General features: G+C 48.1%; 1 protein-coding gene across 3 annotated transcripts in view; it reads left to right on the forward strand.

Annotated features, from left to right (window-relative positions):
* The window catches only part of DAPK1 (death associated protein kinase 1), a 211,746-nt gene that overhangs the window by 170,197 nt on the left and 26,361 nt on the right, over window positions 1-15,188 (forward strand). For all 3 annotated transcript variants that reach the window (XM_007448280.1, XM_007448279.1, XM_007448281.1), the window contains one exon: window positions 2,428-2,505. In XM_007448280.1, coding sequence (XP_007448342.1) covers window positions 2,428-2,505 — 78 coding nt within the window. The remainder of the gene's footprint in view (window positions 1-2,427; window positions 2,506-15,188) is intronic.

Here is a 15,188-nt window from a genome sequence, read left to right on the forward strand (position 1 = left end):
AAGCCCTCGCACAGAAACGAAGACCCAACACAGCCAAAAATAAATAAATAAATAAATAAATTTATATATATATATATATATATATATATATAAAAAACCTTCTCAGTGAGACCTCCCAGACCACTGTGTGTGACAAGCAGGGCAGTGAGTGCTAGAATCGCTCGTGGGCCAGCTGCAGACCTGGCACCTTGCTCAGGGGTGCATGGTAGCACAGGGCCAGAATGAAGAGATCCAGCTCCTACCCTTTTTCCTCTTGGACAGAAAGTCAGGGAGTTTTGGGACACTCTCAGCTCTTTTTTTTTTTTTTTTTTTCTTTGATGATTACTGCTGCTTGCTTTGTCTGTGCCTGGTACTTTGTTGGTTCTTTCCATTTGGTTTTCTCTAATCTGCTCAAGAATCTATGCAGTCAGGGTGTCATTTCTCATGCTGTAGATGAAGAAACCCAGGCTTCGGGAGGCCGAGTGACTGACCACACAGCTGGGGAGGGGCAGAATCCAGACTTAAATCTGGGTCCTTCTCACTCCAAAGTTCAAACTCTTTCTACTACACTGGAAGACATTGCTTTTGGAAGCCCAAAGAGTGTCCTTTAGAGCAACATGTTTTGCAAACTGTGAAGTGCTGTGCAAACGTAAGGAATTGTTATTGATGGCTGTTTTCCTAACATCTGAGAGACTTAACAGTGGAGAGTAACTTTGCCAGTGAACATCCTCTGTCTGTGTGCTATGCAGATCTGAGGTCTTCAAGAGAAATTCATGGCCAGTCACACCAGAGGACAGAAAATTTAAGTCAAAGCTCAGATTTCTTCCAACCAAGGCAACGGTCCCAAAACTTCGCTGCACAATAGAATCACCTGGGAGGGCTTTCGAACCCTAATGTCCAGATTGCACCCCAGAGAGGCAGAAGCAGAGCATACGGGTGGGAGCCCGGCAGCAGGAGTTCTTAAAGACCCTGGTGATTCCAATGTGCTGTGAGATTTGGGAACTAAGGCCTGTTCTTATCATGTCAGGAAGGATCTAGACAGTTTGGCATGCATCCCTGGTTTGGATGTGGTGTCTGACAAATTACCTAATTCACCCCAAAGCAAATTAGAAGCTTTCGTCTGCCCGTTGGAGCCATTTCAGGACTTGAGGTGGGGCAGAGAGAGGCGGGTGGCATGACTGTAAAGCACGCCTCCTCCGGAGTGCCCACCTGAGCTTCGACCACAGCCTACGGCTGTGGTTCTCAGTTGGGCAGCTTCACCCCCCAGGGGACGTTTGGCAATGTCCAGAAACACGGGGTTGTCACAACTGGTGGAAGGGGGATGCTACTGGTGTCTAGTGATGGAGGCCAAGGTGCTGCTAGGCATCCCACAGCTCACGGGGCAGCCTTCCACAGCAGAGAATCGGCCTGGCCACAATGTCAGTAGTGCTGAGGCTGAGAAAAGCTGATCTGACGGCAGGGATTGTGACCTGGGTTGAGAGATTGGCAGGTGTGCTGTCAGTCAGATCCGGGCATTACCCCAGCCTCCCCGGGGAAGAGAACTTTAACTGTCACTGGTGAACACTGAGAGATGGGCCAAAGACCCCTTAGTCTTCTTATTTAAAAAAATATTGCTTTTATTTCTTTTGAAGTTGCCTCTCATCTTTTCTACTTTTAAATTTGTAATAATTCCTAAAACTGCAGCAGAAAGATCCCTCAGCCTCAGTCCCCTGCTTGGTAGTGCGTGAACAGCCGGCGTTCCTGCCGCCCTGGAGTGGCTCTGAGGTTACTGCACACGACGCACTGAGATTATTAGGAGGCGCTCAATAAATGTTAGCCATCATCGTGCATGTTCACGGCCTGGAAAAAGAAAGGAATTCGTTCAGTGTGAAACTGCAGCCCTGTGAAAATTCTCTAATTAAAAAGCAAACACCAAAGTGCTGTGGACCCTTGTTTCCTCCATTTATGTTCACTGAAAATCTTCAGATAAAAATTGTAAAACTCAGCCTTTCCTTTGAAATGCACAGTAATTACCAGTAGCTAGCTTGATATGAGTGCTGCAGATTGTCTATGGAAGGATTTTAAGACGTTAGCTTCCACTAACTAGAATTTGCCAGCAAATGGCAGTCTTTATCGTTGGCCTAACTGAAGAGAGGAGGTTCAGGACGCAGGGTAATCTGCCCGCTAACGAGGTGCCCGGTTTGATTAAAGCCTGTGGGCCTGAGACATCTCGCCATTGGACCTCAGAGCAGCGATGCACGTTTTTTTCTACCTGTTCTCTTCCTTTTTTGGACAATCAAGTGAAATAAGGATTCCACAGAAAGGGAAATAATCCAGGACATGGTCTTTTGTTCACCTTATTTGCTTCTGATGCCTGTTACACTGTTTCTGCCTCAGATGGCAGTACTGGTGTATGGAACACACAACTCTCTGTCGTGAAGGAAAATACTAATCGTTTTTCTCCAACAGGATGGAAAGACAGCAGAAGATCTTGCTAAATCGGAACAGCATGAACAGGTAGCAGGTCTCCTCACAAGACTCCGAAAGGTGAGAAATTGTGGTCTGAAGTGCTCTGTTTTTATGTGAAAGATTCTGTTCTTTCCCTTGTAAACTATGAGGATGAACAAAAGAGGCTTTGGGCACACAAGTGGTACCAAAAGGCACTGGTCCTGTGCTGTGGTTTGCATATCGATTTGCATGAACACATTGGCTACCTCTCTGATTTCTTCTTCTGTATCCAGACTTGGAAATCATTGGCTCCTTGCAGTCGCTATGCCTGGTTTCCCTCCTGCTACCCGCTTTGTGATACCTGCCCCCTCCCCACTGTGAAGTAGAGGGGAAATGAGAAAGCTGACTCCGCTTCTTTCTTTCTTAATGTTTCGAGCTCCAAGATATCACTTGTGCTCCAGTTTATCAAACATTGTTGCTCTAAGGTTTGAGGAGACATGACAAAAATAAGTAAATGCAGGTGTACCTTTCCAGCCCACATCATAACAGTATGTACTGAGAGACTTCAAAATAGTCACACCCTTTAAGCTAGGGATTCTGTGTCTGCGACTCTATCCTGAAGAAATGGAAGAAACGCAGAGAAAAAAAGTTCTACGCACAAAGATGTCCATTGCAGTATTATTTATAATACAGTAATAAAAGTTGGAAACATTGAATGACCAACAGTGAACTCTAGTAAATTGACGGCTATAAAAGAGAGTGGTTTGGGGCCGTTAAAATGTTTTTGAAGAGGTTTTAGTAACAGGAGTTTATTGCCTAGGATGTTCCTGGGCTTCAAAGCAGAAGATAAATTACGTGCACATTGTAATCTCAGCCATGTCTTTTTAAAATGCATGGAAAGAAAAGGGTAACAGTGGTGTCTTTGGATTTTGCTTTCTTAATTAACACTCTTCTTTAAACATTACTGTATTTTTTCCAAATTTCCTATAATAATCATGTAATAATTTTTCAAAAGACAAACTTTATAGAAATAAAAAAAATTACTCAGTTAAGTGCTCATTGAAAAGGTATTGTCCAGAATATGCTTGGGGTATCCTACAAAGATCCTGCCATATAAATTGAAAAGTGCCTGGGGGGGGGGGCGGATTATAATGTCTTATAATCACAGTAACTTTCACAGCTACTGAAAGTTTGAATTTTCATAGTGGTCCCCCTGGTCTCCTGGTCCTGGTTGAGGGGGTAGTGAGAAGGGACACACCCGTAGGTTGGAATGATTTCTTCCCCAGTGCTTGGAGTTGACCTGGGGAAGATAATTCATTTTCACACCTTTGTGCTTTGGATCCTGTGAACTGATAAACACTGAGATTCCCCCAGGCCACTGCAGGGGTTCAGTCTCCCCTTTGATCTAGAGGTTCTACAAAGAGATCCCTCCTTATTCACACGTTCTTACAGGAAAGACTTAAATTAACTCTGGGCTTCGAATTCTCCTACTCTGTACCACGGGACTGTCTCATTGTGAAGGAGAATTTGAACTCAAGGGAAAGCAAGGGAAAACTTTTTGTTTACAGGCAAAACAAGGGGGGTGTAGGGGAGCCTATGAGTCTGTCAGCAAATCAATAATGAACTTTCACATAAAATCTCCTAATCTTAAAATTCACTTTATTTGAAGCTATATTCAGCCAAATGAAACACAACTTCAGGCCACCGGTTTGCAACCTCTGACTTTTGCTGGAATTTCTAGTAGGGAGCCCCACATTTGAGTGTGTGTGGAGTCTTACGTTCATAGACAAAGTGTCACAATATAAGAGCTGTTTTAAATTGATTCCCCGTTATAGTATTCATCCATAGTGGAAAGAGACTGAAACAAAATCTGGCCTTTCCACAGGCTGGATGAGCACACATTTTTACAGTTAATTATTTAGCCTCTAGTATGGTCCACTGGTAGAAAGAAACACTTTATTAGGCTTAACACCTTAGCAGGTATATAAACATGCTGAGTCAGGCATTCTCAGGTTTCCCAAATTCCACAGACTGGGATTTTAACCCACCTGCCACTCCCGGCGCCGTCGTCCTGATCTGAGCCCCAGTATTGTCCTTGCAGGTGTTTTGTGGGCTCAGCTGGCACACGGGGAGCCCCCTCACAAGTGTAGCACTCTGGACAATCCCATTGCCACATACTTTCCTGGAGTGCTGTTCACCATCTCAGAAACTCTTGTCATACAGCAGTGACCCAGGGGAAGGTGCAGTCTATTCATCTTTAAGCAAAAATCAACTGCAAACCATGATCTCCAGTGGTCTGAGGGTCACCCTTGGCCGAGGGACGAGGCTTTTCCTTGGACTGTGCTGTGTTTTACTGCCCATCTACCCCTTAGGAAGATCCTCCCTTTTATTTAAAAACAGATTGCTACACTGGGTGCAAACCCAGATATCTATTATGGCAGGTTGGAAGCAACGGATAAATGCCCAGAAAAAAAGACAGGAAGGAGAGTACCTAACGCGATAGCTGATGTTGGGTGGATTGGATGGGTGTAATATGTTTCGACTGCTTTTATAATTAGGAATATATATAGGAGGTGCAGCTCCACGCATCTCAGGCTGTTTCCAGACCAGAATTTTGAATTCCGGGTGGCATGGGTTCTTGCCTGGTCCCAGTTTGGCTTTCCCTTTTTTTTTTTTTTTCTTCCATTAATTTGCACTTTGTTTTTTTGGTGTCTAGATTTTTTTTAAGAGGAAATATTACAACGTTTAGTATTTTACCATTATCCTGTGGTTTTTGTAAGGAGACAAAGTCATTTCAATGCCTGTGAATATAGTACATCATCCCTGTTAGAGCCCAAAATCTACCTAAAAGTTCCCCTCTCATCTTTGCTTTGAGAGGCAAAATATGGGGTAAAGGCTGAGAGCACAGACTCAGGAGTCCCCACTCTGCCACCTAGCTGGATGAACTAGCCACCTGTTTAACAGCCCTGGGCCTCACTTTCCCTGTTTGTTAAATGGGCTGAATATAGTGCTATTCACGGGATGGTGATGAGGGTCGGATGGGTGATGTAAATGATGTCCTTAGAGCAGTGCCTGCACACAGTAAGCACCATGAGTTTGCCACAGTCGGCATCCTTGCTTGCATCCCGTGGACCACTCTCTGAGTTCCGGGGAAACATGGAGGTTTCCGTGGAGGCTCCTCTTGTGACCCCGCCCCCCCCCCAGGAGCATATGTTGGGGCGTCAGCAATGGCAAATGTGGCAGGGTACACTTGAGAGTCATTTTTAGTAACAGCCACCATCTACTCCTCGGTATGTGTGGCAGCATAGTAATTTTACATCCCTGAGATGGGGATGTTCCTGCAGGAAACCTGGACTCCACAAGGTTAAGCAACATACTAATTAGTGCAGAGCAGAGATCCAGACCAAAACAGAAACATCTGCTTTCCGGGCTCGATCAGGGGCTCAGGGCTTCTTTGGTGCTGATTCCTCACCAGCCAGGGATGGTCCTTTCCCCCAGTGAGCTCACGTGCTTTGTGGCAGGCATGGGTCGCCTTCCACGGGGTCACCCGGAGCCCCATTCCCTTCGCAGAGTTTTCCCCAACTCTGTGTTCAGCGAGACGTGCGTTTCCGCTTGCCTTTGTCATTCCCTCAAACGGCTCTAGACCTCAGCTTTCTGAGTCGCCAGAAAGGGAGGAGTTGGCTGCCAAGCATTTCTAACCACCCTCTATCTTTTTTTTTTTTTTTAAATAAATCCCAAAATAAATAACTGCTTGGGATTTGGGGACACCCAGCACTGGAACCTGATTCTTGAAAATGATCGCGATATCCCAGTGCATCCCTGGAGAATGCATCGCAGAGGACTTGCGGGCGGTTGCCTCAAGGAGCAGGCTCTACCTGCAGAGAAAGCCAAGAGAGTAGATTTATGTGCAATCATAACCTGGATCATCTGCAGGAAGAGACTGTCCACAACCCGGTACAATGGGTGAGGGGAACGGGAAGAGGGTAATTTATACTCAGGGGCATCTTATCACCGTTTCCTTTCCCTGTCATTGTCTCCTCCTTATTTGCCACTGTTTCTCGCCGGAGTGTTAACAGCATCAGCATTTTGGGTGGGTGGAACTTCCTGTTCTTGGAGGATGCGAGGACCCCCAAGTGTCTAATGTCTGAGGTATTCCCTCCCCCATTCATTGTGGAAACCAAAAAAACTGCCTCTACACCTTTCCTAACACCCCTTAGGGTGTTGCCACCCTCAGTCCTACCCACCCCACGTGGATCCTAAGCACAGTCATGGGGAGAAGTCTGCATCTGGGACAGCAGGGAGCTTGGCCTTAAATTGCCTTGCTGTGCCATTTGGTTTCTAAGGGCCAAGTTAGCAACAGAAATGTTCCCTGTGTTTTCACCTTTAATCAGTTGGCAGGTCTAGGAACGTATTTTTAAACCTTTGTTAGGGGTAAGCCATGGAGCTTTCTCTTCTGGAAATAGAACCACAGTCATCTTGTTCTTCTGCCTGATCCAGGTGTTGGTACGTCCCAGGGTTTCATCTGTTCACTCTTAACCCCCTCCCAATGGGTAGTGTCATCTTTGCCTTTGACTTCAACTGTTGACACGTACTGAGGACTTTGCAACCCTCCCTCCATCCCTCATCTCCTTCTAGAAGCCCACACCTGCGTGTCCATAGATCTTTTTTTTTTTTTTAATTTAATTTATTTATTTTTGGCTGTATTGGGTCTTCATTGCTGCGTGTGGGCTTTCTCTAGTTGCGGTGAGCAGGGGCTACTCTTTGTTGCAGTGCACGGGCTTCTCATTGCTGTGGCTTCTCTTGTTGCGGAGCACGAGCTCTAGGCGTGAAGGCTTCAGTAGTTGTGGCACGTGGGCTCAGTAGTTGTGGCTTGCGGGCTCAGTAGTTGTGGCTCGCAGGCCCTAGAGCACAGTCTTAGTACTTGTGGCACATGGGCTTAGTTGCTCTGCAGCATGTGGGATCTTCCCGGACCAGGGCTCAAACCCGTGTCCCCTGCATTGGCAGGTGGGTTCTTAACCACTGCACCACCAAGGAAGCCCATGTCCGTAGATCTTCTGATCTCCATCTGATGATTCACAAACTTGATGTGTTTAAAAGTCTATTCTTCATCTTCCTCTCTAGTCTGTTCTTCCTTAGTGAATGCATGACTCTTTCCAATCACGGAAATCAGAAATTTGGAAAAAAAGAAAACAAAAGTCATCGTGTTGACCAGCTTGGGACAGCAGAGGGTGGGCTGGAGGAAACTGAGAGAAGATTTTGATCCCTTGAGCAGGGGGCTGACTTCGGGGAAGTGAGACCCTTGCAGCCAGCACATCTGGGCAGGTGGAGGGAGAGGGCGGCCGAGCTGGGGCTTGTGAGGGTAGGAAGAACACAGTCCATCTTCCTCTCTGATCCAGTTCAACAGGAGATGATTTGGGGGTAGTGGCATGTTGGGGCCCCAGGTACTGTCTGGGAGAGCCCCCCATACACATCTCTCCCCAACTGCGTGTCCAGCGCCATCCACATTCGGGGCTTGAAATCAGCCGTGGTGGTGGTATTTCCACCACAGGAATCAGCAAACACTACAGGTCAGGCCTTTCCCACCCCCGCCCCAAGCCCCCCTGCAATGAGCTGGTTTTCCAGCACACCATTGCTACGGGGTCTCTGGAGGCTCCCACGATTCCACCTTGCATTGTAGGCACCACCTTCTTATAAAGAGGAGCTACACCCTCTACTGTCCCCGGTGCTCAGCCCCACTACTAAACAAAGCCCCCTCCGGCCCTCCAAACCTGCCCAACATCTGTGTTGTTACTTAGCCAAACCACTTCTCCTTCTCCTAGAGAAAGGAGGGGTGCATGTTGTGACAGGCGGGGAGGGCTTGCACTTAAGATTTTGCATTGGCATCCATTTTTACTATCACTGCAAGATCCATTCTCATCTGATTTTAAAATACTACTTTCAAGGGGATTTGGGGAGTTGGCTTATTTTTATTTTGTTTGATTGTCCTTCTAATCAGCTTTTCTGTAAACTGATATTAAAAGTAGTTGCTTTTCCTAAGCCTGAGACTAGACAGTGAAGAAACATGCCCAGGAATATTTTGAAAAATAGGACAAAGTTGGGAGTTTGCCCAGAATTTAAAATTCACCACAAGTAAACTGCATTTGCATAATTAAGAGTTGCTGCTCCCATCCTGCTGGGTCTAATTGCATCCTGCCACGTGTGGAAAGCCATGTCATCTCTCCATGCTCTTATCTGGCTTTCCCAGATTGGAGATGGTCCTTCCTGTCAATCTGCTGATGTTTAGTTACCTTTGCAGATGAGAAAGTGAAAGCTAAATTGCCAGGGGGCAAAAGGTGCTGGAAGAAAGGAAACTAGAAACCCAAATTAACCAGGCCTTCAAAAAGCAGTGCAGTTTCCAAGTAATACTCGTTTAAAAGATAGTCACAGTATCTACTATAGGCCAAGAACTGTTCTAGGCACCAAAGAGACCACAGCGAACAAAAGAGGCAAGACCAGCCAATAAACAAATAAGAAAATGCCAGATAGGTCAGGGGGTGGCAAACAATGGCCATAGAGCCAAAAACAGCTCATTACCTGTTTTTGTAAATAAAGTTTTATTGGAGCACAGCTACACCCCTCCATTTACTCCTGTCTCTGCCTGGATTCTAGACACATACGTGGCAGACACAACAGAGACCACCTGGTCCTTTACAGAAAGGTTTGCTGCCCTCTGGTGTAAGTGTAGGGGATTCAAATGGGCTGAAATGAGAGAAAGTAAGGGGATGGCAGGTGGTGGCTGCTTTCCACTTACTGGTGTGGGGATGCTTCTCTGATGGTGACATTTAAACCAACACCCAAAGCCAAGAAAGAGGAGCCAACCAGAGGAAGGGCTGGGAGAAGGCAGAGGGAATGAGTGAAAGGGGCCTGAGGCAGTAAAGAGTCTGGTGTGTTCTAGGAAATAGATCAAAAAGGAGGGGGTGATGGGGTTAGTAAGAGAGTTTGAGTGTGGTCTTTGGGGCAGAAAATGATGCCCAAGGAGATCTGATCTGAAAGATAGGCCCAGCTTTACAGATCTTGGTAAGGTGATTGGGTATTGGTCCAAGTGTGTTAAGTAAGTAGGTTAGGAATTTCCCTCTGCTCAGACCGAGAGACCAGATAGAAGGTGGTCTTGGCAGCCAGGTGAGATAGGACAGCTGCATGGACCAGAGCTGTCCAGGCTCAATTACTTTGTGAGCTTTGGGCAAGAATACAAATGGGAGCTCACTTTCCTGTGTAAATATTTAAAGTATATAGTTAAAGTTAACGGGGAAATATGTGCTCTAGCCTCCCACTTTCACAAACGCACCTTTGTGAGCACCTGGAAGCCCAGGTTCTGGTTTAGGATTCTGATTCCTCGGGGTTCACTGCTGCTTCCCCCCAGCTTCCCAGCCCGCTTGCAAGAGGCCTCACCGCGTCCCAGCCACATCCGCCAGCCTTTGGGGGCGACAGGACACGAGAATATTTCAACGCGTGAGCCAAGACTTGGGTAACAAAGAACCCGCCACTCCCCCGGGCAGTGTCCCTGCTCATGCTTCCCCGGCCCAGCCAGTGAGGACCTGACCAGCCCAGGCATAGGGAGGGTCTTAGAGCTTCTGTTAAATATAGACCACGGATGGACTTCAGTGCTCCCCCTCCAAAGAAATCGATATCCTACCACCTTCTAGAGCTAGCCAAGGGCACACTCTGTACCTTCCTCTGCCCATCTCCGCATCAAAACCATAGTCTGCCTTGGAGAGCACACACTCAGGCTGATGCAAGCTGCCTTCCCGGGGACCCCGGTCTGGATGCGCCACCCGTCCCTGCTGCGACATCTAGTGGTGAAAAGTGGAAACGCATCACCCACCAGGAGGGAAGAGATTTCAGAAACTTCTCTCTCAGGTTGCTATATCAAATTCAGTTGTGTTCAGATTCTCCAAAGTTCTTAGTGAGCACGAAGAGGGGTCATCCCCGAGGACGAGGTTAAATTTCCTTAGACAGGAAATCTCGAGTATATCTTGCTTTTCCTTGCCTTTCAAGATAATGGTGGATTCTGTCAGTCTTAATGGAGAGCAGTTTCCTGGCTCGTCTTCCCAAGGGCAAGGTGAAGGGTTAATGAGTCCATCCCAGCCCAGGCCAGCAGGTCCTGGTAGAAGGGGAAAGGAAGGGCCAGGAGATGTGCAAAGGCCCTGGGCAGAGGGCAGGAACGTGGGATGGCTTGCAACCCCTGTACCCCTTTCTTTGGCCTGCGAATTATTTTTCTCATCTGCCCACCATTCACCTCCACTTGAAAGGTGAGAGTGCATGTGTGTTCGTATGATCGTCTGGAATTGCGGACATTGTAAAAGCCGAGCTGTCAGTCCAGTGAAGCAGTATTTTCTTGGACAAAAGAAGATTTCCTGAGGACAGTTATTATTGGGGAAACAACATGTGAGCTAGTGACGGGTTCTGAGATGAGCACAGCCCCTCCAGATGAAGGCTCAATCTGCAATTTCATTAAAAAAAAAAAACAAAAAAACAAAACTTGAAGCCTCCCTGGGGCTCCCCGAGGACGTGGAGCCTGTTAACACGGGCCAGCAATCCAACTCATTTGCTTAGGAAAAATGAGGTGCCGAAATGTGCTCTTTGTCCATGCAAATCCAGAGCAGGGGGGGCCCCTTCTCATTCTACTTGCCTTTATCGTAGCAATGACTTATAAATCTTACTTTAAATCGGGACCCTGCACTAACTGGGAAGTGTCTTCTGAGGAGGAAGGCCTGGTTAATTTGGGTTTCTGAGTGGGACAAACTGGAAATGGCCCTCCTTGGCTATTCACAGTGCTTATAACTCAAGACATCCCCACTTTGAGATTCTGCTCTCGATCTGCAAATCTTTGTTTACCGCTCCCTGCTCCCCAGTCCCCTTCTGAGAAACCCACCACCTCCCTTTCACTGACAGCAGTGGTAGAAAAGAGACCTGGCGGTGAGTTCTGTCTTTGCCTTGGGCAAGTGCCTTGGCCCCTCTGAGCCTTGGTTTCCACATCTGAAAGGGAGAACGACCACATTAACCACAGAGGTTTCTTTGAGGTTTAATAAGGGATGTGAGTGAAAACACAACATAAGCTGGAAGATACAAATGTGGAAGTTACTCCTGCAGACAGGAAATGCATCTGTCACAACTCCTTCGGCCGTTGTTCGTGAAAGAATAATTCATGACACTTCAGTGGGTACTGCAGTGGGCGTGTAGCCGAGGAAAGAGACTGGCTCAACCCCAACTTCAGCAAAGACAAGTGGGGATTTATAGCCAAGGAGCAAGGCGGGGGTGGGGGAGGTCAGTGGGTGGAAAATTGCTAGAGGAAACCCAAAGGCTGGGAGGCTTCTTTCTGGACTGACTGCTTTGGATTCTCTTATGAGATGGTCAGCCGGTTGTGGCCACAAGAGGAGACAGAGGGGAGGCTCAGGGCAAAACATAGCTTTTTATATCATAGGTCCCAGAGAGACAGGGGTTAGAGCACTGTCACAGAGCTCAGACTCAAGCCAGGGGCAAGCTGCGAGCCCCCGTGGCAAGTGCCTTTGCTAGGGATCAGGGTGGTTACATGAGGAAAGGCAGGGGGAGCTGGGGGGCAGTGTCACTGATGCTTTTGAATGTCACGGGATCACCCTTGGGAGGGTAGGAAGGGGAACTTGTGGCTGAGCCCACCTTACACACCGGTGCACCTGGGCTGGCACTCACAGCCTGTTTGTGGGGATGTTGAGGCAGCGGGAAAATAGGAAGTTTTAAAGGTTATAATATTCATCAGGATTCTTGCTGAAGGCGCGCCAGGGTGATCAGGTATCAAGGTTGGGCATGAAGAATTTGCTCAGATATCAGGGGTGGGGGATTTTCTGTAAACGTGACCCTGCAGGATTCTTGTTTAACCTGGACTAACCGGACCAAGGTCACAGCCCACGGTCGCTGGCTTCTCTTCCCTCTTGCCTCCATTTCTGGGGCTGACCTGGGAAGCAGGCAAACAGATCGCCAGCCGCTGCCAGCCCGCCACTGCCCTGCGTGGAGTGGGGAGGAGTGAGCGGGGCTCTCAGCCTCAGGCGGCGCTGAGCAAAGTGGAGACATACCGTCTCTCAGCTGCGTGGGGCAAGCCCACCTTGGTTCAGAGCTGCTGCTGGAAGCACACAGGGTAGCACCTGTGTCCATCGGTGCCCTCGGTGCAAGTCTGCTCAGAGAGGAAGGGCCTGCGGGGACTCGTGCAGAAAGGACAGAAGTGCCCTCACTCCTTCACACAGGACAGACATGTTGGCCAAACTCACAGTGCCAGGACCAGAAAGGCACGAAACAGAAGAGAGCAGCGAGCGATTCACTGCACAGTGCGTCCAGACCTAATGACGGGATTGAAGCTGGAAGCAGGTTTTCTGCCTTTGCACTGTGTCAGGAGAAGCAGATACTGGCTTCACACAAAGGAGCTGTGCGTGTTAGTTGGCTGTGGGTCATGAAATAGGTGGAGAAGCTTTTAATTTCTTCGGTGAGGTACTCCTAGCGGAAGGGGAGGCTCCCAGTTCAGACAACCTCCCAGCGTGAGGTGGGTGGAGGTGTAGCGGGCCCTGACTTAGAGGGAAGATAAAGGGCTGGTTTCGGAGATTAAATTAGAATGAGAGATGGTAGATTTCTTTCAGGGGGTCATGGGCTTATCGGCAGCAGTAGATGGCATGGGGGAGAATGCCAGCACCCCATTTCTTCATGCCTGCTCAGCAACACCCCAGTGAGTAACTGTCTCAGGATAGAACTTTTCAGCTTCTGTGCTGACTTGGGTAATAATTCAGGGGAACTGATGGCAAGATACCCCAGCTTTTTCCACCCAATGCAGTGCTCGAGGTTAGAAAAAGAAACCAGATCACTGTCCCAACCATGGTTTCCAACCCTAGCCGACCCAATACTTTATAATGTACATATTGTGATGCCCCTTTTACTCTCCCCAAATAAAATTCAAAGATAACAATGTACCTACACAGGTAATTTTAAAATATCAATAGAGGGACTTCCCTGGTGGTCCAGTGGTTAAGTCTCACGTGCTCCCGATGCACGGGACCCAGGTTCAACCCCTGGTCAGAGAACTAGATCCCGCGTGCCACAACTAAGAGCCCGTGTGTCCCGCAACTAAAGATCCCACATGCCACAACTGAGACCTGGCACAGCCAAATAAATAAATATTTTAAAAATACAAATAAAAGATCAATAGAGTGCCCTAACTATAATATAACAAAGACATCGAAGGAATATATATAGTATAATAGAATGTGTATGTAAATGTGGAGCACAGGCAAAGAGGAGACATTGTGAGATTGGCAGATACTTGGACCCATCTGCAGAATCACTGAATGTAACACCTACAGATGCCACGGATGTGGGAGGGATGGCAACTCAAATACAGCAGCAACAGGCTGACGTTTCAGAAGTCGGGATCACAGCTCCTGAAAGATTAGGAAAAAACCCATGTATATATAATTCCACCAGTGTATAAAGTAGTTGCATTCTTGGGAAAGTCACTATGTATGAAACCAAGCCCTCCCCAAACCCTCTGGGTCATGTGTAAAATGCAATTAAGTCCTAAGCTCAGATGATCATAAACAAGGTTTTTCTCTTATATAAATGCTCGGAAGTCAGGCAGACTCAAGAGAATTCTTACCGCTCAGGACATTGTATGTACACGTCAGGACCCCAAGCACCCTCCGCCAGCAGTATCCCCCAACGCTGAGAACTAAAGCTGCTACCATCCATTTCCAAAATGCCAGCTAGGGCACAGTGTTTCCCCTGCTGAGAAAGAGGGGTCAGAGTTTACCAAGAGAAAATGGGGGTAGGAACTCAGGAGAGCCGTGTTTGTTACTGAGCACGCTCCCGTCCTTGGTCGTTGCTGGAAAACGTAACGGCTCAGCTGGAAGAGATCAGCAGTAAATCAGCGCCTCCCAGGATTTGGGTCTGGAAGCAGTGGTCCGGCCAGGTCTGAGGTCACACTGAAAGGGAAAGGCAGACACTTGCCTACGAAACGCTCTTGCGTGGGTCACCCCCTGAGTACATCATTTACACAACACCTCTTTATTGGGCATCCTACCTGTGCCAGGTGCTGGGGATACCGTCTCTCCCCTCAAGGTTTGGCCCTTGAGTCTGAAGGGGAAGAGTGTCACATGATTACCCTACAGTCTAGTGGGGTGACGATGGAGAGCCACACATGCGCTTGGGCCTGCCTGTGAGGAAACCTCCTGGAGAGGCCACAGCAAGACAGGTCTCCTGGGATGCGTGGAAGTTAATAAGCTAAAGCAGAGGGGATCATCGTGGGTAGGGGAGAAGGGCTCGGCCTCAGGCTGCAAGCCACAGCTCTGACAGGCTGTGATTACTGGCTTAGGAGCTGGGAAGCGGGCCAGGTGTGTGAAGCTGGGCTGGAGCCAGGGTGGCATGATCAATGCCCCCCCCACGTAGCCCTTGAGGTGGGTTCTCTGGGGGCACAGAGCACCTCAGCAACACCATCCCTTCAAAAGCACCCATGTTATATTTGATGTCACACTGTTCCCATGTCTGTGTCCCCCCAGAACTGCGGATCTGGGGCAGGTGTAGACCTTCCCGTTCCAGCACACGGGAGGTCCTCCATAAATGTTTGATGATGAATCTGTGAATTATCCAGGGCTGCGGAGACTCCCGCTTCTCCCCTGTAGGGCTGAGGAAGAAGAAAGCGGAAAGGTTGTCATGGCCCCCAGGCCCCTCCCCAGCATTTAGCTTTGTACCACGTGACACCCTTCTCATCATCTCGTACCTTCAGAGCGTCG

Source organism: Lipotes vexillifer, unplaced genomic scaffold (genome assembly GCF_000442215.2).
Source record: "Lipotes vexillifer unplaced genomic scaffold, Lipotes_vexillifer_v1.1 scaffold252, whole genome shotgun sequence".
Taxonomy (NCBI): Eukaryota; Metazoa; Chordata; class Mammalia; order Artiodactyla; family Lipotidae; genus Lipotes; species Lipotes vexillifer.